Consider the following 26,778-nt stretch of genomic DNA (forward strand, 5'->3'; position numbering starts at 1 on the left):
TTCTGAGTGGTTTATTGGAGAGAAACGTCTTACAGACTTTCCTGCCTGGGTGCCTTTGAACTGTGATCCTCAGATCTCAGCCTCCTAAGTAGCTAGGATTAAGAGTGTGAGCTACCATGCCTGGCTTTTTTTTTTTTTTTCATTTTTGATTCTCATTCATCATGTTAACATTTTACAGAAAGTTTTTGAGTTAACAATTTTTTTCCCCTAAGTATACTGATAAATATATATTCTCTTGTATTTAAGAAGAAATTTTAGCTGGCCACTAGTGGCTTTTGCCTGTAATTCTAGTTACTCTGGAGGTTGAGATCTCAAGATCACAGTTTGAAGCCAGCCTGGGAAGAATCTTCACTTAATTAGCAAAAAAAAAAAAAGATGGAGATAAGTGACATAAGTGATAAGAGCTTCAGTTTTGAGATAAAAACCTAAGGGATAGTACCCAGGCCTTGAGTTCAATAACCCCCCCCCCCAAAAAAAAAGTAATTTAAAAACTAAATGTGAATATTGATGTGTCTAATTAGGAAGTCCTCAGTACTATAAGAAAAAAAAAATAACTAGACAAGTTGTGCTTTCCATTTAGTTTTACTGGTATTTGTTTTATAGGATGCCTGATCCAGACTTCACTGTGAATGACGTCAAAATGTGTGTGGGTAAGTATGAAGCTTTTTTTTTGGCTTCTGTAATTTTGAGACTGACATTTAAGGCGTAGAAACTTTGAAGTATACACTTGATTAGAATGTACTATTTTGGCTGAACAAATGCAGTAATAGTTGGTACTTACTAGACACTTGTTGAAAATGAACTATACAACTTGTTGATGGGGATGGGAGGAAAAATGGTGAAAGTCACAGGTAGCCCAATTTCTTTCTAATTCCTGTGTTATTCATACCCGCCTGTGTGTGTGTGCATGTGTGTGCGTGCGCGTGTTTGTGTGTTTGTGTGTGTGTGTGTGTGTGTTTTAGAGCTTGCTCTTAGGGAATTTTTCTCCTCAGGGCTAGATCTCTACTATTTGAGTTATGCCTCCAGTTGTAGCTTTTTGATGATTAATTGGAGATAAAGTCTCATAGATTTGTCTCCCTTTGGATCAGAAAACAAGATCCTCAGATTTCAGACTCCTGAGATTATGAGCCTACTCGTGCCTGGCAGAAGTTGCCTGTTTTACTGCTCAATAGGCATAAAAGTTAACTCTTCTTACATGATTAGTCATTTAAATGTAGTAAGATCTTTAGAAAAATTTCCAACAAGATGTTAAACAAGAGGAGTGGGTTTTTTTTGTTATTATTATTCTTATTATTCCCTCCTAACATTGAAACTCAAGTGCTATTCTTTGCCTTAGAAATTAGGCACTGCGGGGCTGGGAAGGTGGCTCAGTGGTAGAGTGCTTGCCTTGCATGCCCTGGGTTCGATTCCTCAGCACCACATAAGCAGAAAAAGCCAGAAATGGTGCTGTGGCTCAAGTGGTAGAGCGCTAGCCTTGAACTGAAGAGCCGAGGGACAGCACCCAGGCCCGAAGTTCAGGCCCCACAACCGACCCCCCCAAAAAATAAATAAAAAATAAATTAGGCATTGCAGCCATGCACTGGTGACTTACATCTATAATCCTAACTATTCAAGAGGCTGATATCTGAGTATTGTGGTTCAAAGCCAGCTGTGGCAGGAGAGTCCATGAGACTTAATCTCTAATTAACCACCACAAACCTGGAAGTGGTGCTGTGGCTCACAGTGGTAGACTGTTAGCCTTGAGGGAAAGAGCTCAGGGACAGCTTCCAATTCCTGAGTTCCATGACCAACAAAAGAAAAAGGGAGGGAAGGAAAGAGGGAGGGAGGGAGGGAGAGAAGGAAGGAAGGAAGGAAGGAAGGTAGGTATGAAGGAAAAAAAAGGTAAGTTAGGCATTGTAGTACCATCTTTTGGCCACTTGAGGGCCCTGGTTAAATTTCTGGATACTTTTTAAAAATCAGGTGAAAGTCACAGGTAGCCCAATTTCTTTCTAATCCCTGTGTTATTCATACCCCTCACCCCCTTTTTTTTTGGTTTGGTTTGGTTAGATTAGGTTTTAGCCGTCTGTTTGTCAACATGTATTTCCTAGTACCTAGCACAGCTCTTGGAGTGTAGTAAACCCTTAGTAAAATGCTGAATAATTAAAAATATTTTCTAACTCTTCACAAGCAGAGCTCCCTCAGGAGCTCAGATAGATGGCCTACTTGAATAATTACCCTTATCATTTTGTGTCCTTTCTTAATGGACTTCTAGATCAGCAAGACCCTGAATCCATGAGATAGTTTTAGATAGAACCATAGCTTTTTTCTGTTAGCTACACATTGTTCCAGTTTGTGGGCCATAGATGACCTTACTGGTATTTATTATTGTAAATTCGTTGAAAATATAGATTCCTAAAGAAGAAGCTTTTTTTCTCTTCAAGATGATAGTTACATTGGTAGAAATCTATCTAATATAACTGTTTTGTAGCTGTCTCTGGTATATTGAAAGGTTGCTTCTTTCAGAGGACTTGGACAGTATAGTACAATTCATTCTAGTCAGTTTCAGATCTTAGCACAGTAATAGCCACCCGCCCAGCCCCCTGACAACCACAACAGTGCATATGTTTCCTGGAACCATTAGTACCTAAGTTGTAGAAGTCAGGATAAACAGAAATATTGGAAATTCTTGCTATGATCATTGATCGTTGCTCTTGATAAGAGATATAAAAGGCAAGTGGTGCTGGGCACCGGTGGCTCACGCCTGTAATCCTAGCTACTCAGGAGGCAGAGATCTGAGGATCTTGGTTCAAAGCTGGCCAGGGCAGGAAAGTCTGTGAGACTCTTGTCTTCATTTAACCACCAGAAATCTGGAAGTGGCACTATGGCTCAAATGGTAGAGTGCTAGCCTTGAGCTGAAGAGCTGAGGGACAGTGCCCAAATCCAGAGTTCAAGCCCCACAGCCAAACAAAAAAAGAAAGAAAACAGTGATTTATTCAAAAGTAAAAAAGAAGCCCGGCACCAGTGGCTCACGCCTGTAATCCTAGCTACTCAATAGGCTGAGATCTGAGGATCACACTTCAAAGCCAACCTGGGCAGGAAAGTCCATGAGACTCTTACCTCCAATAAACCACTAGAAAACTGGAAGTGGTCCTGTGGCTTCAAGTGGTAGAGCGCTCGCCTTGAGCTGACAGGGACAGTGCCCATTCAGAGTTCAAGCCCCACAACCAACCAAAAAAAAAAAAAAGGTAAAAAAAAGCTGATGGCTGATCTGCAAGGGACAGACCTTCAAATAACTTATCATAAAGATGTTCAGAGAAATAAAGGAAACTATAGAAAGTCAGGAAACAATGTATTGACAGCATGGAAACATCAATAAGGAAGCACACAACTTAAACAGAAGTTTGGGAACTAAAAAGTATATTAATGGCCAGGTACCAGTGGTTCATGTCTGTAATCCTGTGTATTCAAGCCGCTGAGATGTGATGATCAGAGTTTGAAGCCAGCCGGGGCAGGAAAGGCTGTGAGACTCTTATATCCAGATAACCACAAAAAGCTGGAAATGAAGCTGTGACTTAAGAGATATTACACCAGTATTGAGTGAAAATGCTAAGAGACAGTCTCAGATCCTGAGTTTAACCCCTAGGACTGGCACAAAATAATAAAAAATAAGTAAACAAAATTATGTCAACCTAGTGAATGAAGTGCTATCTCATGGTAGTTTTGACATTGGCTTTTTTTGTATATATTTTTTATTGTAAAAATACTGTTACAGTTACATGAGTAAGGTATTAAGTATATTTCCTATCCAGCATTGTTACCTCCTCCTTCGTTTTTTTTCCCTACCATCACTTCTCTCCCCTATATTGGCCTTTTCTTGAAAAATGTGAAGAGTAGAGTTATTTAATCCATTGTCCTTTTTTTTTGGTGGGGGGGTGTTGGTTGTGGGGCTTGAACTAGGGCATGGGTGCTGTCCCTAAACTTTTCCACTCAAGGCTAGTGCTCTACCATTTTGAGCCACAGTGCCACTGGCAGTGTTCTGGTGGGGGAGATAAGAGTCTTGGGACTTTCCTGCCCCTGCTGGCTTTGAACTATAGTCCTCAGATCTCAGTCTCCTGAGTAGCTAGGATTACAGGTGTGAGCCACTGGTGCCCAGCTCTCTTACGTTTTGAATGCAGGGCACTGTGTTCTAATATTACCTGAATAATTAAGAAGTCAAATACATAAAGTTCTTACAAGGTGGGCTATATTTAACAAGTCTTTCCTGTCTTTTTTTTTCTCCTCGATCACCATATTCTGAATCATAACTGTCCTGCCTTTCCATATTTTCTCTTACGCTGTTGCCTCTGCTTAGATTTGTTTTTAAATCTTCCCTTATTAGAGTTCTATTTATCTTTTAACCTTTTCGCTTTTCTTTTTCTTTTTCTTGGCTTGAACTCAGTCCCTGGGTGCTGTCCCTGAGCTTCTTTTGCTCAAGGCTAGCACTCTACAACTTGATCCACAGTGCCACTTCCAACTTTTTCTGCTTTTGTGGTACTGAGGAATCAAACTTAGGGTTTTTCATGCATGCGAGGCAAGCACTCTACTAAGCCACATTCTCAGCCCTATTCTTTTTATTTTTTATTTTTTGCTGGTCCTGGGGCTTGAACTCAGGTCCTGAACACTGTCCCTGAGCTTTGGTGCTCAAGACTAGTGCTCTACCACTTGAACCACAGCACCACTGCTGGCTTTTTCTGGGTAGCTTATTGGAGATAAGTCTCACAGACCAGTTTTCTGCCCAGGTGGGCTTCAAACTGCGATCCTCAGATCCCAGCCTCCTGAGTAGCTAGGTTACAAGTGTAAGCCACTGTCGCCAAGTGAACCTCTTTTCTTAAATCCTCATCTATTCAGCATGATAGAAATAGGGAATTTTCCTTTCATTTTTACTTCTGTACTTTGTACTAAACATTTTACTTCATTAACAGTAACCCTCAAGAATGTATTTGGGGGGGCTGGGAAGGTGGCTCAGTGGTAGAGCGCTTGCCTTGCATGCTCAAGGCCCTGGGTTTGATTCCTCAGCACCACATAAGCAAAAAGAAAAAAGCCGGAAGTGGCGCTGTGGCTCATGTGGTAGAGTACTAGCCTTGAGCTGAAGAGCTGAGGGACAGCACTCAGGCCCAGAGTTCAGGCCCCATGACCAGACCCCCCCCCCCAAAAAAAAAAAAAAAGAAAAGAAAAGAAAAGAATGTATTTGGGGGCTAGGATGTAGCTCAGTGGCAAAGCACTTGCCCAGCAAGTAGAACATCCTGGGTTTGATCCCCAGTATTAAAAAAGAAAAGTCAAAAGAAATAGTTAGAAAAAAAAACCAGCAAAGAATTTATTTGGGATCATTTGGGATCAGTCACGTGTCTTCTCTAGTACTGGAGCTGAGATATATACTTAATTATCTTTAGATACAAAGCTATTGTTTTCTCATCCTGATCATGTAACATATAGTAAGGAATGTCGTTCTACATTTTGTTGTTATTGTTATAGTTGATGGAAAAGGCCTTTGTAGCCGGGTACCGGTGGCTCACGCCTGTAATCCTAGCTACTCAAGAGGCTGAGATCTGAGGATCACGCTTCAAAGCCAGCCAGAGCAGGAAAATCTGTGAGACTTTTTATCTCCAATAAACCACTAGAAAACCGGAAGTGGCGCTGTGGCTTAAGTGGTAGAGTGCTAGCCTCGAGCTGAATAGTGCAGGGACAGTGCCCAGGCCCAGAGTTCAAGCCCCATGAGTGACAAAAAAAAAAAGGCCTTTGTGTGTATCATGATGCCCTAATCAGATTGCAAATTTTCATGGAATTAATGGTTTATATTAGAAGTAATTATTGACAGGTTTGGATAGGGGAGGGGCTGAAAATTAAGAATAGATAAATTCCTCTGTGTCAGTAGTTCACACTTAAAATCTTACTCAGGAGGCTGAACTCTGAGGATTGCAGTTCAAAGCCAGCCCAGTCATTCGTCCACAAGACTTTTATCTCCATTTAACCAACCAATAGCCAGAAATGGAGCTGTAGCTCAAGTGGTAGAGTGCTAGCCTTGAGCACAAAACCTTAGGGACAGTACCCAGTCCCTGAGTTCAACTTCCAGGATTGGCACTTAAGGGGCAAAAAAATACACATGTATGCATATATATATATATATGCATACATGTGTATTTACATTCAGGGTTTTTTTGTTTGTTTGTGTGTGTAGTGTTTTGTGTTTGGTTTTTTGGGGGGGGTTGTCATGGGGCTTGAACTCAGGGCCTGGCACTATCTTTGAGCTTCTTTTGCTTAAGGCTAGCACTCTACCACTTGAGCCACAGCACCACTTCCAGCCTTTTCTGTTTATGTGGTGCTGAGGAATCAAACCCAGGGCTTTATGCATGTTAGGCAAGCACTCTACCACTAAACCACATTCCCAGCCTCTACATTCAGATTTTTTATTTATTATTATTATTATTTTTGTCAGTCGTGGGGCCTGAACTCTGGGCCTGGGTGCTGTCCCTTAGCTCTTCAGCTCAAGGCTAGCATCCTACCACTTGAGCCACAGTACCACTTCTGGCTTTTTTCTGCTTACATGGTGTTGAGGAATCAAATCCAGGGCCTCATTCATAGGAGGCAAGCATTCTACCACTGAGCCAACTTTCTACCCCCCCATACATTTAGTTTTAATACCCGCTATCCACAAAGAAGTAGGTCCTTTTCTCAAATTATGGGAAAGATTACCTCAGTTTTCAAGGCTGTCATAGGGATATAACTCACTGGGTAAGAGCATTTACTTTAAAGTTTAGAGTCAGTGCCAAGGTTCTTGTCCTACTTTGTCTTGCAAGGTACCTGACACCTATAATAAAATAGAGATTGATTGACACTTAGTATTTAAAATTATTAGAATTAAATGCTAGATACTGAATAAAAAATTCACTACCTGACAATGTATTAAAATGTAGCATAAGAAATGATTGTCATTTTTAACTGTACCTGTTGTCTTTTTTCATTTCCTGAACTTTGGTTATACTTACCCATCTCCAGTAAGGACCTTTCTCCTTATCTAAATAAGAATGGAGCCGGGCCCTGGTGACTCACACCTGTAATCCTAGCTACTCAGGAGGCTGAGAGCTGAGGATCATGGTTCAAAGCCAGCCTGGGCAGGAAAAGCTGTGAGACTCTTATCTCCAATAAACCACCAGAAAACTGGAAGTGGCTCTGTGGCTCAAGTGGTAGAGCGCTAGCCTTGAGCTGAAAAGCTGAGAGACAGAGCCCAGGCCCAGAGTTCAAGCCGCAGGACAGACAAAAAAAAAAAAAAAAAAAAGAATGGATGGTTTATTTTCTTCTATACTTGTGTTTTATATTCTTACTATATTTAGGAGTATTAGTGGCTCAGTGGAGATGATGAATGCTTCTCTCATGGCAGGGAGTCGTCGGATGGTGGACGTTATGGATGTGAACACACAAAAAGGCATTGAAATGACCATGGCTCAGTGGACACGCTACTACGAGACACCAGAAGAGGAGCGAGAGAAACTTTATAATGTCATCAGCTTAGAATTTAGCCATACCAGGCTGGAGAACATGGTACAGAGGCCTTCCACGGTTAGTCTGATCATTTACTCCATATTGTCATTGTTACCAAAATGATTTTTTTTTTTTTTTGGTTCAGGTCTTGGGGCTTGAAATCAGGGCCTACTCAAGGCTTGAGTTCTACCACTTGAGCCACAGCTCCACTTCTGATTAGTAATATTAAATTGGCAACCCATTTAATACAAAGTAAGTTTCATGTATTTTTTAAATTTATTTTTTAATTCTTCTGAAGGAAAACATCAACGTAGCCCATCTTTTGGGATAGTAGTGGCCATCTACATAATATTGAGGCTGCTTTTTTTTTCTGAGGGAAAGGCCCTTCATTTATTTTGTCTTAGAGGTCAGGTACAACCTTGTAATCCCTTCTACTCAAGACTGTAACAGAAGAATCACTTGAGTGCATGACTTCAAGACTAGCCTGACCAAAAACAAAAAGAACTCTTACTAGGCTAGAGATGTGTCTCAGAAGGGTAGAGCACCGGCCATGCATGGGAAAGTTTAACAGGAGCAGGAGCTCCTGAGTTCAAGTTCTGGTACTACTATCAAAAGCAATAAATGAATTCACTTGAGTCAGATATCCTATCAGGTACAGTAGAACTTGGAATGTTCTAGTATATTTATAAAAATCATGACCAGCCGGGCGCCAGTGGCTCATGCCTGTAATCCTAGCTACTCAGAAGGCTGAGATTTGAGGATCATGGTTCAAAGCCAGCCGGGGCAGGAAAGTCCTTGAGACACTTATCTTCAGTTAACTATTATAAAACCAGAAGTGACGCTGTGGCTCAAGTGGTAGAGTGCTCACCTTGAGCTGGAGAGCTCAGGAACAATGCCCAGGCCCAGAGTTCAAGCCCCGTGACCGAACCAAAAAAAATGGCTGAGATCTGAGGAACACAGTTCAAAGCCAGCCCAGGCAGGAAAGTCTATGAGTCTGTTACCTCCTATTAACCACAGAAAGTTTAAGTGGAACTAGTAGAGCTGTGGCCCAAGTGGCAGTGCTAGCCTTGAGCACAAAAGCTCAGAGACAGTGCCAAGGCCTTGAGTTCAAGACCCAAGACTAACAACAACAACAAAAAAAGCATAGATACTCAAAAGAGGAAAGACAAAAAAACTATACATTTATATAAATTGCAGTATGGGCTGGGTGCTGGTGGCTCACGAGCTCCTGTAATCTTAGCTATTCTGGAGGTTGATATCTATGGATTGTGGTTTGAAGTCAGTCTGGGCAAAAAAGTCTATGAGACTTATTGCCTTACTCAGAAAAGGCTGGAAGTGAGATTGTGACTCAAGCGGTAGAACACTAGCCTTGAGTCAAACTGAGTTTAAGCCCCAGGACTGGCACACACACACACACAAAAAAAGCAATTACAGTATGGGAACATTTTAAAAATGAATAAATAAGCCAGGCGCCGGTGGCTCACGCCTGTAATCCTAGCTTACTCAGGAGGCTGAGATCTGAGGATTGTGGTTCAAAGCCAGCCTGGGCAGGAATGTCTGGGCAGGAAAGTCCGTGAGACTCTTATCTCCAATAAACCACTAGAAAACTGGAAGTGGTGCTGTGGCTCAAGAGGTAGAGCGCTTGCCTTGAGCTGAAGAACACAGGGACAGCGCCCAAGCCCAGAGTTCAAGCCCCACAACCGACCAAAAAAATTAAAAAAAGGGAATAAATACAGGTCCTAGGTTCAATCCCAAGTGCTAGGGGAAAAAGAATGAATAGATAGGGGCTGGGAAGGTGGCTCAGTGGTAGAGCGCTTGCCTTGCATTCCAGAGGCCCTGGGTTCGATTCCTCAGCACCACATAAGCAAAAAAGAAAAAAAGCCGGAAGTGGCACTGTGGCTCAAGTGGTAGAGTGCTAGCCTTGAGCTGAAGAGCTGAGGGACAGTGCCCAGGCCGAGTTCAGGCCCCACGACCAACCCCCCCCCCCCAAAAAAAAAAAAAGAATGAATTAGATACCTAATATTTAGGAAGGACCATACAATCTAAAGTAAAACAAAGTTAAGTACAAGCCCTTTATAGAAAATGACCCCTAAGTTTGATATAAAAGAAAGACTAGGAGACAAAAGAAAGACTAGAATTGTAGGCAGAAGGGAATAGCGTAGGTTAAATAATAGTGAAGAAGTAAGATGGACAGCTTTTACATGCCCTTTGTAGCAGCAAGCATAAATTTGGATGTCTTGCTTGTGAAGAATGGTCATTTGCTCCTGTCCTATTAGCAAAAGCAGGTGGGTAAAACATGACAGTAGATGGGTTGGGGAACCAGTGAGCTCAGTAGTGAGCTTAGTGTTGTAGAATGCTTGCTTGTCAAGTACATGTGAGGTTCTTTTCTATCCCAGGCATCAACCCCAAAAAAAGCTACAGCCATGAGTGCATTTGTTTTGTAATGTGCAGTATAACTAGATCAGATCTTAGGTACCGGACTCTGTTTGGGCCTAGTTTTGGTACAGAACAGTGTCTTATGAACTGAGGTATTTTGCAAACAGCCTATCCAGAAACTAAGCATTAAATGTCCATACCAAAGTACAGACATGGGGGCTGGAAAGGTGGCTCAGTGGTAGAGCGCTTGCCTTGCATGCCTGAGGCCCTGGGTTCGATTCCTCAGCACCACATAAGCAAAAAGAAAACAAGCTGGAAGTGGCGCTGTGGCTCAAGTGGTAGAGTGCTAGCCTTGAGCTGAAGAGCTGAGGGACAGCGCCCAGGCCCAGAGTTCAGGCCCCACAACTGTACCCAAAAAAACAAAAACAAAGTACAGCCATGTTACGACAAAGCCCTTCTGTAATCAGTAGATACCTAATAATACCAAAGAAAGGGAGGCAAGATTCAACTAACTTGTTGCTATTCTGATAAGTTCTTTTCTTGAATGAATACTTGATTAAAAAAAAATTAAATGTTCCAAACCTTTCCTGTCACCCAAAGGAAGAACTCTCCACATGAGAGTTTATAGTGTACTGAAGAAGATTGCTTCATTATTTTGTCCAAGGCTTTTCAGAGGATAATATAAGGAGCTACAATTTGCTAACCACTACCAGAAAGTAGGTTTATATGGAGGGAAGAAAGGCATTCACAGGGTCATTGTTAAAACAGTTAGCATCACTGGGCTCTGTTGACTTACTCCTATAATCCTAGCTATTCAGGAGGCTGAAATATGAGGACTGAGGTTTAAAGCCAGGCCAGGACAACAAATCTGAGATACTCCAGTTAACCACCTTGGTGTGGCTTAAGTGGTAGCACACCAGCTATAAATGAAGGTGAAGGCCCTGAGTACAAGACCCAGTACCGCTGGTGCCTGTACGTGTGCGCTTAACTTTTCATCCAAAGCTTGTGCTTTACTACTTGAACCATACCTCTGCTTCCGACTTTTTGATGGTTAATTGGATTTGCACGCTCAAACAGGTTTGGAACCTTGATCCTCAGATTTTAGCCCCAGGAGTAGCTAGGATTACAGGTGTGAGACATTGGCATCCTGGATTTCTCTCCCTCTTTGCTCCCCCCCCCCCCCGCCCTCGCCCTCTCTCTTCTCTTCCCATTTCTACCCTCCCCCATTCCCCCCCCCCCCCATGTCCGTATCCGTGTCCGCATTCGCGTCCCTGGAGTTTGATCTCAGGCCTGGATGCTATCTTTGTGATTATTTTGCTTAAGGCTAGCTCTACCACTTGAGTCACAGCTTCATTTCCAGCCTTTTCTGATAGTTAATTGGAGATAAGAGTCTCATGGGCTTGCCTGCCCCAACTCTCAGATCTCAGCTCCTGAGTAGCTAGGATTATAGGCATGAACCACCAGCTGGTTCTGACTTTTGTTGCTGGTGGCCTTGTTTTCAACAATCCTCATATCTCAGCCTCCTGAGTGGCTAAGATTATTTGCATAAGTCACTGGTGCCAGTAATATATTGGTTTTTGAGTTTGTCCTCCGATTGCTTCTGTTTCCCTACAAGGGACACGATTTCATCTTTCCTTTATGGCTGTGTAATGTTCCACTCTGTGTTCTTGTGTGCATGCACATGAGTTCACACGTTTTTCTTTATCCTTTCATATTTTGTTGGACCCTTGACTGACTCTTCCATTTGCCTGTTCTTCCTCCTAGGTGGATTTCATCGACTGGGTAGACAACATGTGGCCAAGGCATTTGAAGGAAAGCCAGACTGAATCAACAAATGCCATTTTAGAGATGCAGTACCCTAAAGTGCAGAAGTAAGTGACTTACCCTATATTTCCTCTCTTTCAAGTTTTGCTATATACTAAATTATCAGAAAGATGGATTACAGTAGATGTTTAAAAAGAGGAATATGTGCCAGGCCCCGGTGGCTTGTGCCTGTAATCCTAGCTACTAAGCAGGTTGAGATCTGAGGATCGAGATTCAAAGCCAGGAGGGGCAGGAAAGCATGTGAGACTCTTATCTCCAATTAACCACCAGAAAATTGGAAGTGGTGCTGTGGTTCAATTGGTAGAGCTCTTGCCTTGAGCTGAAGAGCTGAGGGATAGGGCCCAGGCCCAGAGTTTAAACTCGTGACCACCAAAAAAAAAAAAAAAGAATATGTGTAAGAATATCTTAGCTTTTATGATGCCCCGAGTTAAGGAGGGGAAAAGTGTGATGACTTAAAATTGTATTCCTTCCATCTACTAGTAGTTGATTAGATGGAAGATAGGGAGGAGTGTGGCTTGGTTCTCTTTATCCATCTGAGCACTAATGCTGCTGTTTTTCTTTGGGTCAGATACTGTCTAATGAGTGTTCGAGGCTGCTATACTGACTTCCATGTGGACTTTGGTGGTACCTCTGTTTGGTATCACATCCACCAAGGTGGAAAGGTATGGTCATACTTGTTGTGGGGATTGAAATCTGAAGTTGACTATGTAGCTTTGCTTCAATTAATGCATGCTTATTATACCCTAGTGATGAATCTGCTAGATATTGGCCCTCTACATATCTGAAGAGGCTTAGGGATTTAGTTTACCTTCATGACTATTGTTCAGTAGAGTTGTAGTATTTATCTTGTCCACTGTTAAGACAGCCTTAGCCCAGTACTTAGGACATCTTAACATTCCTCTTTTTTAGGCTCCAAAGTGGAATTCTCCAAACAAAACCAAGGAGATGATTAGGAAGACAACATAATTTCTGTACTTTGAAGTTTAATAGGTAGTAGAAGGGAATACAAATGCAATCAACAAATTAGGGTACAAATTAGCTATATGGAGGTTTTGAGTCTGAAATGTAGCCACAGGAAGCCTTTACAGCTTTTCAAAGTGTTTTTGCAATCTATGTGAGGATGAAATCTGGAATTAGTATGTGTCAGAATTTTATCATGAGAGGCCTTTTTCCCCTACTAGAAGTGAATACAAAAGTAGAAGTAGAATGAAAAACATTTTGTGAAACCTTAATCTATGATTACAGTATATCCAAATTCAAAATCATTTTGTTTACTTTAGATCTTCAGTTTTGGGGCTGAGAAGGTGGCTCAGTGGTAGAGAGCTTGCCTTGCATGCATGAGGCCCTGGGTTCGATTCCTCAGCACCCCATAAGCAAAAAGCCAGAAGTGGTGCTGTGGCTCAGGTGGTAGAGCGCTAGCCTTGAGCTGAAGAGCTGAGGGACAGTGTCCAGGCCCAGAGTTCAGGCCCCACGACAGGATCCCCCCCCAAAAAAATCTTCAGTTTTGTCTTACTAGTTTTGCCTAGGAACAAAGCAGCTTCAGGCCAGTCTCTTGAAGGTAGTGAACCTAAATAAGGGTGTTCCTTAGGACTCCAGAAACAAGATATCTAGAGCATATAAGAAATTATCCAGAGCCGGGCGCTGGTGGCTCACGCCTGTAATCCTAGCTACTCAGGAGGCTGAGATCTGAGGATCGCGGTTCAAAGCCAGCCCGGGCAGGAGAGACCGTGACACTCCTATCTCCAATAAACCACCAGAAAACCGGAAGTGGCGCTGTAGCTCAAGTGGTAGAGCGCTCGCCTTGAGCTGAAGAGCTGAGGGACAGCGCCCAGGCCCAGAGTTCAAGCCCCACGACCGACAAAAAAAAAAAAAAAAAAAAAGAAATTATCCAGGTAATGAGCCCTAGGCTCTTTTTCTCTGAGTCGTGTGGATGGGTTCTGAGTTCTACACCTCAAGGAAGTCTTGATAAAGTGGTTGATGAGAAAGATCTACTTTCCTGAGTCCTGATAGTTACCCAGATAGTCACATTCTGTAGGCTGGGAGAATTGCTTGCCTGACTTACTTCTGCCTAGTAATCTTAACTTTACCTGTTTATCAGTTGAGGGAGACGACTGGGTCATGTCAATGGCTGTTAACAGACTGAAGTTTTTTAACTCACAGGTCTTCTGGCTCATCCCCCCTACAGCCCACAACCTGGAGCTGTACGAGAATTGGCTGCTGTCAGGGAAACAGGGAGACATCTTTCTGGGTGACCGGGTATCAGATTGTCAACGCATTGAGCTCAAGCAGGGGTATACCTTCGTCATTCCTTCAGGTAAGCAAGGAAGGGAAAAGTAGATTGTTGCCATTTTATTTTCTTAAAGATAGGGAAAGTAATGGATCCATCAGTAACACTGGCTATATGCTAAGGTGAGAAGCAAACAAGGATACCCTTTCTTATAGTTTTTTTGTTTGTTTGCTTGCTTGCTTGTTTTTTTTGACCAGTCCTGGGGCTTGAACTCAGGGCCTGGGCACTGTCCCTGAGCTTCTTTTTGCTCATGGCTAGCACTGTACCACTGAGCCAGTGCCACTTCTAGCCTTTTCTGTTTATATAGTACCAAAAAGGCCAACCCAAGGCTTCATGTATGTCAGGCAAGCACTCTACTACTAAGCCACATTCCCAGCCCCTTTCTTATTGATATGGAGTAGATGCTTTGAATACAAATTTTTAAAAAGGGGTTGGTGGTATGGCTCAGTTGGTAGATTCCTAGCCAATGAGTGAAAGTAGCTGCAGATGCTGAGTTTTTGGACCTAGAGGGGAAAAAAAACTTCGCTTAACAATGTGTCAGAATTGCCAGGGGAGGATTTTCAAAAGATAACACATGGGTCCCCTAGCAAGGAATAGCTAGTAAGTTTGATCTGCTGTATGTTCTTCTGAAACTGATTCACTCAGAATGTTTAGGGACCTGACATTACCCTAAGTAGTTGAGAATCTCTACAAAAAGGACACCATCTCTGCTGGAGAATTGTCTGCTGTTCTAGCAATGACAGTTAAGCTATAGTGGTGAAGGACGTTGTCTTTGACAGTCTCTAGTTGGAGAGTAAGTGCTTATAAAGAGCACAGATTTTGGAGTCGCCATCCTGTTTGAGATTTTTTTTTTGTTTTTGGTTTTGGAGTTTGAACTCTGGGCCTGGGCACTGTCCCTCAGCTCTTCAGCTCAAGGCTTGTGTGCTACCACTTGAGTCAGTTTTCTGGTGACTTATTGGAGATAAGAGTCTGACAGATTTTCCTGCCCAGGCTGGCTTTGAACCATGATCCTCAGATCTCAGCCTCCTGAGTAGCTAGGATTACAGGCATGCCCATGGCTCTGTTTGAGAATTTTGACTATGCATTTACTTGCTAGATATTACTTTAGTCAAATATTTCTGTATTTTATTTTAAAAGTAAATTATTTTATACAGAGCTGGTTTATAATTGGTACTCCAATAATTGGTAGCAATATTTATTAAAAGTTTCTTGGATGGGCTGGGAAGGTGGCTCAGTGGTAGAGCGCTTGCCTTGCATGCATTAGGCCCTGGGTTCGATTCCTCAGCACCACTTAAGAAAAAAGAAAAAAGCCGGAAGTGGCGTTGTGGCTCAAGTGGTAGAGCGCTAGCCTTGAGCTGAAGAGCTGAGGGACAGCGCCCAGGCCCAGAGTTCAGGCCCCATGACCGTACCCAAAATAAATAAATAAATAAAAGTTTCTTGGAGTGGGATTGACAGAATGATTCAGATAATAAAGTAACTCCTAGAAAGCATGAGCCCTTAGTTCAGACCCGAGTACTGCTCTACACACACACAAAATTTCTTTGGCAGCAATGAGGGGGAGAATAGCTGAGTTGGAGCACTTGCCACTTCTTTGCATGCACAAGGCTCTGAGTTTAGACACCAGAAGTTAGTTATGCTGAGTGTGGTCGTACATCCATCTTCTGGGAAGGATGTCTTGAGTTTACAAGTTCATTACCAGCTTGGGTAAGAGAACAAGACCTTGTCACCAAAAAAGTTTCTTACATGTGTTTTCTCAACTGACATATGAAATACTGTTGATCCTGGCTTTAAAGAGAAATTTGAGGCTTTGAGAGATTATGTAACTTGGCCAGTCACTAAGGAGCAGAGTCAAACAGTAAAGAATATAATATATAGGGGCTGGGAAGGTGGCTCAGTGGTAGAGTGCTTGCCTTGCATGCCTGAGGCCCTGGGTTCAATTCCTCAGCACACATAAGCAAAAAGAAAAAAGCCAGAAGTGGTGCTGTGGCTCAAGTGGTAGAGAGCTAGCCTTGAGCTGAAGAGCTGAGGGACAGCGCCCAGGCCCAGAGTTCAGGCCCCATGACCAGACCCCCCCCCCCCCATATAATATAGAATGAGTATGTTTGTACATACCAGTAATCCCAGCCAGCTCTCAAGAGTCTGAGACCAACCTGAGCTTTATAATGAGTTCCGTCTCAAAAAAAAAAAACATTTCAGAAAAAGGATATAATCCAGTAGCATTGTGCTGTTGCTTTGAAAAAGCATCCTTGGGGCTGGGAATGTGGTTTAATGGTGAGGGCTTGCCTAGCACACATGAAGCCCTGGGTTCAATTCCTCAGCACCTCATACACAGAAAGAGCCAGAAGTGGCTCTGTGGCTGAAGTGGTAGATGCTAGCCTTGAGCAAAAGAAGCTTAGGGACAGTGCCCAGACCCTGAGTTCAAGCCCCCCCCCCCAAAAAAAAGGGAAAATATATTCTTTAGAGATTGGAGGCATGGCTCAGGTGGTAAAACATCAGTCAATGAGTGAAAGCATCAGGTACTAAGCATAAGTCCTAGTCTTAGACAAAAAGAAAAAGGAAGCTGGGCGCCGGTAGCTCAAGCCTGTAATCCTAGCTACTCAGGAGGCTGAGATCTGAGGATCATGTTTCAAAGCCAGCCTGGGCAGGAAAATCCCTGAGACTCTTAGCTCCAATAAACCACTCAAAAACTGGAAGTGGCACTGTGGCTCAAGCAGTAGAGCACTTGCCTTGAGCTGAAGAGCTTAGGGACAGCACCTAAGCCCAGAGTTCAAGCCCCAGGACCGACTGGGGAAAAAAAAAAAGCATTTTCAATATGTAATTTCAGTTTCTGTTTCCCTTCCATTTCTTCTAGGCTGGATTCATGCTGTGTATACTCCTACAGATACATTAGTGTTTGGAGGCAATTTTTTACATAGCTTTAACATCCCCATGCAATTAAAGATATATAGCATTGAAGATCGGACACGGGTAAGTAATTTTATGTAACAGCAGTTGAGTATGAAGGGGGTTACCCCATTTAATGAAGTACAAATTAGTAGGGGCATGTGAGATATGCCTATAATCTTAGTATTCTGGGAGTCTTAGGAAAGAAAGATTGAGAGGACAATTTAGGCTACATAGCCAGCTCCAGTACCTGCTTCTCTTTTTCTCTCCCCATCCCTCTCTCCTCGGCTGTCTCTCTTCATCTCCCTCTTTTCCCCCTTTCCCTTGTCTTCTCTCTCCTCCCTCTCTCCCCTCTTTCCTCTCTCTCTTTTAGTGGCACTGGGGTTTGAACTCAGGCCTGTGCTTTCTAGGCTAGTGTTCCACTATTGCACTATACTTTCAACCTTAAGGTTTTAGTTTTTACTTTTCAGGGTCCTTTCTTGATAAACAAAAAGTAGTACAAGAAACTCATGTAGGCCAGGAGCTGGTGGCTCACGCCTGTAATCCCAGCTACTCAGGAGGCTGAGATCTGAGGATCCTGGTTCAAAGCCAGCCCAGGCAGGAAAGTCCATGAGATTCTTATCTCCAATAAACCACTCAAAAACTGGAAGTGGCTCTGTGGCTCAAGCGGCAGAGTGCTTGCCTTGAGCTGAAGAGCACAGGGACAGCGCCCAAGCCTTGAGTTCAAGCCCCACGACCAACCAAAAAAAAAAAAAAAGAAACTCATGTAGCTGAGTGCCAGTGACTTACGCCTGTAATCCTAGCTGAGATCTGAGGATCCTGGTTCAAAGCCAACCTGGGCAGGAATATCCATGAGACTCTTATCTCCAATAAACCACTCAGAAAACCAGAAGTGGCATTGTGGCTCAAGTGGTAGAGTGCTAGCCTTGAGCTGAAGAACTGAGGGACAGTGCCCAGGCCCAGAGTTCAAGCCCCATGACCGACAAGAAAAAAACTCTTGAGAGGCTGGGAATGTGGCCTAGTGGTGAGTGCTTACCTAGCATGCATGAAGCCCTGGGTTCGATTCCTCAGTACCACATAAACAGAAAAAGCCAGAAGTGGCGCTGTGGCTCAAGTGGTAGAGTGCCAGCCTTGAGCAAAAGAAGCTCAGGGACAGTGCCCAGACCCTGAGTTCAAGCCTCAGTACTGGCCAAAAAAAAAAAAAAAGAGGAAGGAAGAGGGAAGAAGGGAAGAAAAGGTCGTGATAGTTTCTCAAAACCCTAGTCTTTTTTTTTTTTTTTTTTGGTGGGGGTGGGGGGAGTTCAGTCATGGGGCTTAAACTCAGGGTCTGGGCTCTGTTCCTGTGTTCTTTTGCCCAAGTCTAGCTCTCTACCACTATAAACCAGTGCCTCTTCTGGTTTTCTGGTGCTTAAATGGAGATAAGAGTCTCACGGACTTTCCTGCTTGAGCTGGCTTCAAGTGTCTCAGATCAGCCTTCTGAGTAGCTAGTGCCACCAGCACCCACCCAGCTGCTAGTCTTTTTTTTTTTTTTGGGGGGGGGGGTCTGTTGTGGGCCTGAACTCTGGGCCTGGGCACTGTTCCTCAGCTCTTCAGCTCAAGGATAGCGCTCTACCACTTGAGCTACAGCGCCATTTCTGGCTTTTTCTGCTTATGTGGTGCTGAAGAATCGAACCTCATGCATGCAAAGCAAGCACTCAGCCACTGAGCCACCTTCCCAGCCCCACTCCTAGTCTTTTTTTGGAGTGAAAATGCAATGTCAGTTTGAGGAATGGAGAAAGAGAACAACAGATCAGGTTAATCTGACACAGCATAATATATTCATGTATAAATTACCAGACTGAAACATTTAAAAAAGAATCATAAAAAGTAGTGTTGGAAAGCAGGTACTATCAGGTGGGTGAAGGACAGTGAGTGGGTAAAATGAGGGTAATTTGGCCAAAATACTATATATATGTATGTGTGAAAATGAAACAGTGAAACTTGTTGAAGTTGTTTTGAAAAAGGCCGGAAGGGGGGATGAGGCCAAAAGATGAAAAGATGAGTGATCTGGGTACATTGGGTATGTGTGGAAAGCTGACAGTGCATCTTCCCTTTGCACAACTAATGTATACTTTCATAAAAATGTACCATCAGCTGGGCATGGTGGCTAGTGGCTGTAATCCTAGCTACTCAGAAAGATTGCAGTCCAAGGCCAGCCCAGGCAGAAAGTCTGCATGACCACATCTCAACCAATAAAAAGCTACATACATTGGTGTGTGACTATTGTCCCAGCTAGAAGAGAAGGGTAAATGATTGTGGTCTAAAATATTTGCCTAGATCAGCCTAGGCAAATAGCAGATTCAAAAAATAACCAAAGCAAAAATGGCTGGTTCATGTGCCTCAAATTGTAGAGTGCCAGACTAACAAGCCCTGGGTTTTAACCCTAAATACCATCTAAAAAGAACCAGATAGTAAATATTCCGGGCTTTGTGGACTATAGTGTATTTGTTGTAATTATTTGTTGTTCTTGGTCATGTTGTCTCTGGGCTGTTTTGCTCAAGGCTAGTGCTACCACTCTCAACCACATCACCACTTCTGCTTTTCTTGTTAATTGGAGATAATAGTCTCACGGACATTGACTGCCTTGTTTTATTGAACCCTGATCCTCAAATTTCAGCCTCCCGAGTAGCTAGGATTACAGACCTGAGCCACTAGTACCTAGTTTGTTGTAACCTTTTTTTTTTTTTTAATAGTTTTTTTTTTTTTTTTCTTCCAGTCGTGGGGCCTGAACTCTGGGCCTAGGCGCTGTCCCTCAGCTCTTCAGCTCAAGGCTAGCGCTCTACCACTTCTGGCTTTTTTCTTTTTGCTTATGTGGTACTAAGGGATCGAACCCAGGGCCTCATGCATGCAAGGCAAGTGCTCTACCACTGAGCCACCTTCCCAGCCCTTGTTGTAACTTTTTAATCCTGCCTTGTGATGTGAAATACTCAAGTTAACGTATGCCTAGCAAATTTCACAACTATGCCGGGTGCTGATGGTTTACATCTGTAATCGTAGCTACTCAGGAGGCTGAGATCACGGTTCAAAGCCAGTCCAGGCAGGAAAGTCCGTGAAACTCTTATCTCTAGGTTTATTAGAAAACTGGAAGTGGTGCTGTGGTTCAAGCGGTAGAGCGCCCACCTTGAGCTGAAGAGTGCAGGGATAGCACCCAAGCCCAGAGTTCAAGCCCTACAACTGACAAAAAAAAAAAAAAAGCATTTCACAACTATGCCACATCCCCGGCTTTAGATCTTTCCTATTTTTGCAACCATTTAAAAATATACAGCTAGGAGGCTGGGAAGGTGGCTCAGTGTAGAGTGCTTGCCTCACATGAGGTCCTGGGTTCGATTCGATTCCTCAACACCACATTAAAAAAATACCACACACACACACACACACACACACACACACACGCATGCACGCACGCACGCTGTGATCAGGAGGCTAAGATCTGAGGATCATGATTTGAAGCCAGCCCAGGCAGAAAAGTCCATGAGACTCTTTTTTTTTTTTGGGGGGGGGGGTCCGGTCGTGGGGCCTGACCTCTGGGCCTGGGCGCTGTCCCTCAGCTCTTCAGCTCAAGGCTAGCGCTCTACCACTTGAGCCACAGCGCCACTTCCAGCTTTTTTTGCTTATGTGGTGCTGAAGAGTCGAACCCAGGGCCTAATGCATGCAAGGCAAGCGCTCTACCACTGAGCCACCTTCTCAGCCCCCGGTGAGACTCTTCAATAAACCACCAGAAAACTGAAATGGCCCTGTGGCTCAAATGGTAGAGTGCTAGCTTTGAGCTGAAGAGCTCAGGAACAGTGCCCAGCGGGGTCCCCCAATGTTAAAGCCCCATGACCACCACCACCACCACCAGCATCTAACATATATATGGCTGATAAATCACATTAACAAGTGTGGTATATTATCTTTCCTTACTACAAAATAAATAGCAGGGAAATGGAAGATGGATTGGGTAGTAAGGAAAAGTCTTAGTTTTTCTTGTTTTGTTTTTGTTTTTATTTTTGGTGCCTGCCCTGGGTCTTGGATTCAGAGCCTGGGCACTGTCCCTGAGCTTTTGGGCTCAAGGCTAGTATACTATCAACTTGAGCCACAGCTTCACTTGCAGTTGTTTTGGGGTTAATTGGAGATAAGAGTCTCACAGATTCTTCCTGCTGGTGCTAGCTTTGAATCTCCATCCTCAGATCTTAGTCTCCTGGGTAGCTGGGATTACAGGTATGAACCACTAGTGCCCAGCCTGGCGTAGTTTTGCTGTAGTCCAAACTAGCCTGGCCTTAAATTGAAAATCCCCCTGCCTCAGCCTTCCAACAGCTGAGAGTGTGTTAATACCACTCCTAGCTGTTATATCTAATTTTAACATTTTTTACCCTTGTCTCAAAAGCCATAAACTTTCCTATTTAAAATTTGGTTCTGAATACTTCTGCCAAGGACTTTTTGAGTATTCTCTATTTTTATTTTTCAAGACCAGCATTCTCTTAAGTAGATGGATTGATAAAGTCTTGCTTCAGATGCCAACTTGAATTTGAATGTTGACTTAAAAGTTTTTTCCTGGCTTCCTTATTTCAGTGATTCAGTTTGTTTTACTCTCTGTCCTTGAAAATTGTATGTTGCCATTTGGGTACTGGTGGGTCATGCCTATAATTTACCTATTCAGGAGGCTGAGACTTGGAGGATCACAGTTTGAAGCCAGTCCAGACAGAAATGTCTGTGAGTGGGGGCTGGGAAGGTGGCTCAGTGGTAGAGCGCTTGCCTTGCATGCATGACGCCCTGGGCTCAATTCCTCAGCACCACATAAGCAAAAAGAAAAAAAGCTGGAAGTGGTGCTGTGGCTCAAGTAGTAGAGTGCTAGCCTTGAGCTGAAGAGCTGAGGGACAGCGCCCAGGCCCAGAGTTCAGGCCCCACGACCGGACCCCCCCCCCCAAAAAAAAAAAAAAAAAAAGTCTGTGAGACCTCATCTCTAGCAAAATGCCATACTGGAGGGAAGAGGTGACACTGTTCAAAAAGAAATATACTCATTACCTGACCTATGTAATTGTAACCCCTCTGTACATCACCTTTACAATAAAAATAAATTTTAGGGGCTGGGAAGGTGGCTCAGTGGTAAAGCATTTGCCTTGCATGCATGAGGCCCTGGGTTTGATTCCTCAGCACCACAGAAGCAGAAAAGGCTGGAAATGGTGGTGTGGCTCAAGTGGTAAAGCACTATCCTTGAGCTTAAGAGCTGAGTGACAGCACCCAGGCCCATAGTTCAGGCCCTACCACCAGCAAAAATAAATAAATAAAAATCAAAAATTAAATTAAAAAAATGCTAGACTAGAGGCATGGCTCAAGTTGTATGCCAGCCATGAACAAGAATACTGACTGAGGAGTTGGCGAGGCATGGCTCAGTTGATAGAATGCTAGCCAGTGAGCAAAAGTGACAGGTACCAAGGTCATCTCTATCTTGTTTTTTTTTTGGTTTTTTTTTTTTTTGGGGGGGGGTGCACATTGGGTTTTGGGGCCTGAACTCTGGGTCTGGGCGCTGTCCCTAAGCTCTTCAGCTCAAGGCTAGCACTCTACTACTTGAGCCACAGCGCCACTTCCAGCTTTTTTTCTTTTTGCTTTTGTGGTGCTGAGGAATTGAGCCCAGGGCCTCAGGCATGCAAGGCAAGCAGCACTCTGCCTCTGAGCCACCTTCCCAGCCCCTCATCTCTATCTTGGGCCTAAAAAAAGAGTAAAGGAGAAGAAAAGAACAATGAATGAGAACTTAAGATCCTGAGTTGAAGCCTCAATACTGACACAAAAGAAAAATAATATAATTTTTCCTTGTTTCTTTCATTGTTCTGTTCCTGTGCAGGTTCCAAATAAATTCCGCTATCCATTCTACTATGAGATGTGTTGGTACGTGTTGGAGCGCTATGTATACTGCATAACCAACCGCTCCCACCTAACTAAGGAATTTCAGAAAGAATCCCTCAGTATGGGTAAGTGTTCTGACTACATGCACTTTCAAGAAACCCTTATCCAAGCCAGGCGCTGGTGGCTGATGCCTATATTCCTAGCTACTGAGGAGGCTGAGATCACTGTTCAAAGCCAGCTTGGGCAGGAAAGTCCATGAGACTCTTATCTCCAATAAACCACCAGAAAACTGGAAGTGGTGCTGTGGCTCAAGTGGTAGAGCACTCACCTTGAGTGATCTGAAGAGCTGAGGGACAGCACCCAGGCCCAAAGTTCAAGTCCACGTCCGACTAAAAAAAAAAAAAAACAAAACAAAAAAACTTATCCAGGAATATTTAGGAGGTTGTTGCTTAGTAGTTATATTTTGGGGTTTTACTTATCTACTTGAAGTACCAGTTTTATTCATTAGAATTGAATACTAGATACCCATCCAGGTATGATTACCAGGGTAAATGTGAAGTACTGTAGATCTGATCTTTATCTGAGTTGCTAGTACCTAGCTCCTCAAGAAAGCTAATAATTTGTTTGGCAGGCCTCCTGAGGCCTACACCCATAATCCTAACTACTCGGGGCTGAGATCTGAGAACCCCAGTTCAAAGCCAGCCTGGGCTAGAAAGTCCATGAGACTCTGATCTCCAACTATCAAAAAGCTAGAACTAGAGCTGTGGTTTAAGTGGTAGAGAGTTAACATTGAGCAAAAAAGCTCAGGGACAGCGTCCATGCCCTGAGTTTAAGCATTAGGACTGGTACAAAAATAAAATAAAAGCCAGAAATAGAGTTGTATGTAGCTCAAGTGGTGATACAACACATGCTAGCCTTAAACAAAAAAAGCTCAGAGTTCAAGCCCCAGTACCGGTACATAGAAAGATGAAGGGAAGGGAAAAAAAGAAAGCTAATAACTTCCTAATATGTTTTATTATTACGTAAAAAATAGTCCTTGGCACAATAAAAACTGAAAATGTGCCATCAAATTAACTCTCCCTGGTAATGTACTACAAAGTTTACATACATCAAATTCTCATCTATAAATCTCATTATGAGGTGTAGGTATAATTATCCTCAATTTACCAATGGCAACATTAAGATTCAAGGAGATTAAAAACTTGTCTGTACTTGGGTATTAGCAGCTCACACCTGCAATTCTAGCTACTCAAGAGGCTGAGATCTGAGGGTCATGGTTCAAAGCCAGCCCAGGCAGGAATGTCTTTGAGACGCTTATCTCAGTTAACCACTAAAAGGCTAGAAGTAGAGCTCTGTCTCAAGTGGTAGAATGCCAGGCCTGGGGCAGAAAAGCTCTGGGGGACAATGTGTAGGCCCTGAGTTCAAGCTCCAGGGCAAGCACACCAAAAAAGTCATTTTCTGACTTGCTAGGAATTTTATTGTTGTTGTATTATGTGTGTTGCTATTTCCAAGCATTGTACAAATCTACCTTTTTTTCCCCCCAGTCCTGGGGCTTGAACTCAGAACCTGGGCACTGTTCCTGAACTTCTTTTGTTCAAGGCTAACACTGTACCACTTGAGCCACAGTGCTACTCCCAGCCTTTTCTGTTTATGTGGTACTGAGGAATCAATCCCAGGGCATCATGCATGCTAGGCCCGTACTCTTCCACTAAGCCACACTCCCAGCCCCCAAACTACTTTTTTTTTTTTTTTTTTTTTTGTAGATTGTGGGGCTTAAACTCTGGGCCTGGATGCTGTCCCTCAGCAATTCAGCTCAAGGCTAGTGCTCTACCACTTGAGCCACAGCACCACTTCCGGTTTTCTGGTGGTTTATTGGAGATAAGAGTCTCATGGACTTTCCTGCCCAGGCTGGCTTTGAATCATGATCCTCAGATCTAGCCTCCTGAGTAGCTAGGATGACAGGCGGAGCCACCGGCACCTGGCTTCAAACTACTTTTTAAGTATATGAACTTTATAGTCTACTCCTTTAGAATATTATAAAATCATAATTCTCAATTTAAGCTTAAACTTATAATCAGGATAGCTATACTTCTATAAGTAACTTATTTCTAATATGCAGTTCAAAGACTCTCTTTTAACCTAACCTACATTTTAAAAATGAATTGAAGCCAGGTGCTGCTTAGTCACACCTAAAATCCTAATTACTTGGTTAGGTGAAATCTAAAATATCAATGTCTGGAGCCTGCTGGGGCAGACAAACCCAGTTTATCTCCAGTTAACCAGCGAAAAGCTGGAAGTGACAGTGTTACTCAAGAAGTAGAGCACCAATTGTAAGGGGAAAAAACTGAACAAGAGCTTGAAGCCTAAAATTCAAGCCCTCCTATCACCACCACTACCACAAACACTGTCAGTTAAGCCAGTTGTACCTAGAAAAATCAAGAATTCAGGGCCAGCTAGACCAATGATTCACACCTGTAATCCTAGTTACTCAGGAGGCTGATATTTGAAGATCACAGTTCTTTTTTGTTTTTTGTTGTTGTTTTTCTTTTTTTTTGGTCCCTCATGGGGCCTGAACTCTGGGCCTGGGTGCTGTCCCTCAGCTCTTCAGTTCAAGGCTAGCACTCTACCACTTGAGCCACAGTGCCACTTCCTGCTTTTTCTGCTTATGTGGTGCTGAGGAATACAACCCAGGGCCTCATGCATGTGAGGTAAGCACTCTACCACTGAGCCATCTTCCCAGCCCCGAGGATCGCAGTTCTAAGTCACCCTGGGCAAGAAGGTCTGTGAGGGCTGGGAAGGTGGCTCAGTGGTAGAGCGCTTGCCTTGCATGCCTGAGGCCCTGGGTTCGATTCCCCAGTACCACATAAACAAAAAGAAAAAAGCCAGAAGTGGCACTGTGGCTCAAGTGGTAGAGCGCTAGCCTTGAGCTGAAGAGCTGAGGGACAGCGCCCAGGCCCAGAGTTCAGGCCCCACGACCGGACCCCCCCCCCCCCAAAAAAAAAAAAAAAAAGAAAATGAACAGGATCCTATTTCTATTTTATGCATACATATTTCTATGTGTGTGTGTGTCTGTGTGTGTCTGTGTGTATGTGTATGCACTGGTCCTGGCGCTTGAACACAGGGACAGAGCACTGTCCCTCAGCATTTTTGCTCAAGGCTACCACTTGAGTTACAGCTCTGCTTTTGGCTTTTTTGATAGTTATTTGGAGATACAGGATTCATGTACTTTCTGCCTGGGCTGGCTTTGAACTATAATCCTTAGATCTCAGCCTCCTGAGTAGCTAGAATTACAGACATGAGCTACTAGCAAACAGTTTATTATTATATTTCTACTAAGAACAGTGCTTGAGTTGTTTTTTTTTTTTTTTTTGCCAGTTGTGGGGCCTGAACGCTGGGCCTGGGCGCTGTCCCTCAGCTCTTCAGCTCAAGGCTAGTGCCCCACCACTTGAGACACAGCACTACTTCTGACTTTTTTCTGCTTATGTGGTGCTGAGGACTCGAACCCAGGGCCTCATTCCTGCGAGGCAAGCCCTCTACCACTGAGCCAACTTCCCAGCCCCCCATGCTTGAGTTTCTATAATTGATAAATGGATTAAAATAAGGAGAATTTTTGTTTTGTTTTTCCAGTACTAGAGCTTGAACCTGGACTCACACTTGCTTGGCTTGCCTTCTTGGCTGGCAGTTTACCACCTCAGCCATACCATGTGTATGTGGGGTCGAGGGGTTGTGCATGAGCATGTGTATGCACGTGTGTGTGCACCAGCTACTACCAATACTGGGACTTGAACTCAGGGCTTCTTGCTCTTAGTTTTGGGGTGATTTGGTTTGGTTAAAGGCCAGCACTGTACCACTTGAGTCATAACTGCACTTCCAGCCTTTTGCTGGTGCTGGTTGCTTATACCTGTAATCCTAGCTACTCAGGAGGCCAAGATCTGAGGATCATGGTTCAAAGCCAGCCCAGGCAGGAATGTCCTTGAGACTCTTATCTCCAGTTAACCACCAGAAAACTGGAAGTGGCACTGTGGCTCACAAGGTAAAGTGCTAGCCTTGAG

At 43.5% G+C, this 26,778-nt stretch overlaps 1 protein-coding gene across 2 annotated transcripts in view; it reads left to right on the plus strand.

Moving 5' to 3' along the window:
- LOC138824357 (lysine-specific demethylase 2A) overlaps positions 1-26,778 on the plus strand; it is a 110,717-nt gene that overhangs the window by 54,687 nt on the left and 29,252 nt on the right. For both annotated transcript variants that reach the window (XM_070018200.1, XM_070018199.1), the window contains 7 exons: positions 604-650; positions 7,394-7,572; positions 11,635-11,741; positions 12,263-12,356; positions 13,855-14,008; positions 16,833-16,948; positions 22,725-22,851. In XM_070018200.1, coding sequence (XP_069874301.1) covers positions 604-650; positions 7,394-7,572; positions 11,635-11,741; positions 12,263-12,356; positions 13,855-14,008; positions 16,833-16,948; positions 22,725-22,851 — 824 coding nt within the window. The remainder of the gene's footprint in view (positions 1-603; positions 651-7,393; positions 7,573-11,634; positions 11,742-12,262; positions 12,357-13,854; positions 14,009-16,832; positions 16,949-22,724; positions 22,852-26,778) is intronic.

Source organism: Dipodomys merriami, unplaced genomic scaffold (genome assembly GCF_024711535.1).
Source record: "Dipodomys merriami isolate MVZ:Mamm:240054 unplaced genomic scaffold, mDipMer1.0.p SCAF_128, whole genome shotgun sequence".
NCBI lineage: Eukaryota > Metazoa > Chordata > Mammalia > Rodentia > Heteromyidae > Dipodomys > Dipodomys merriami.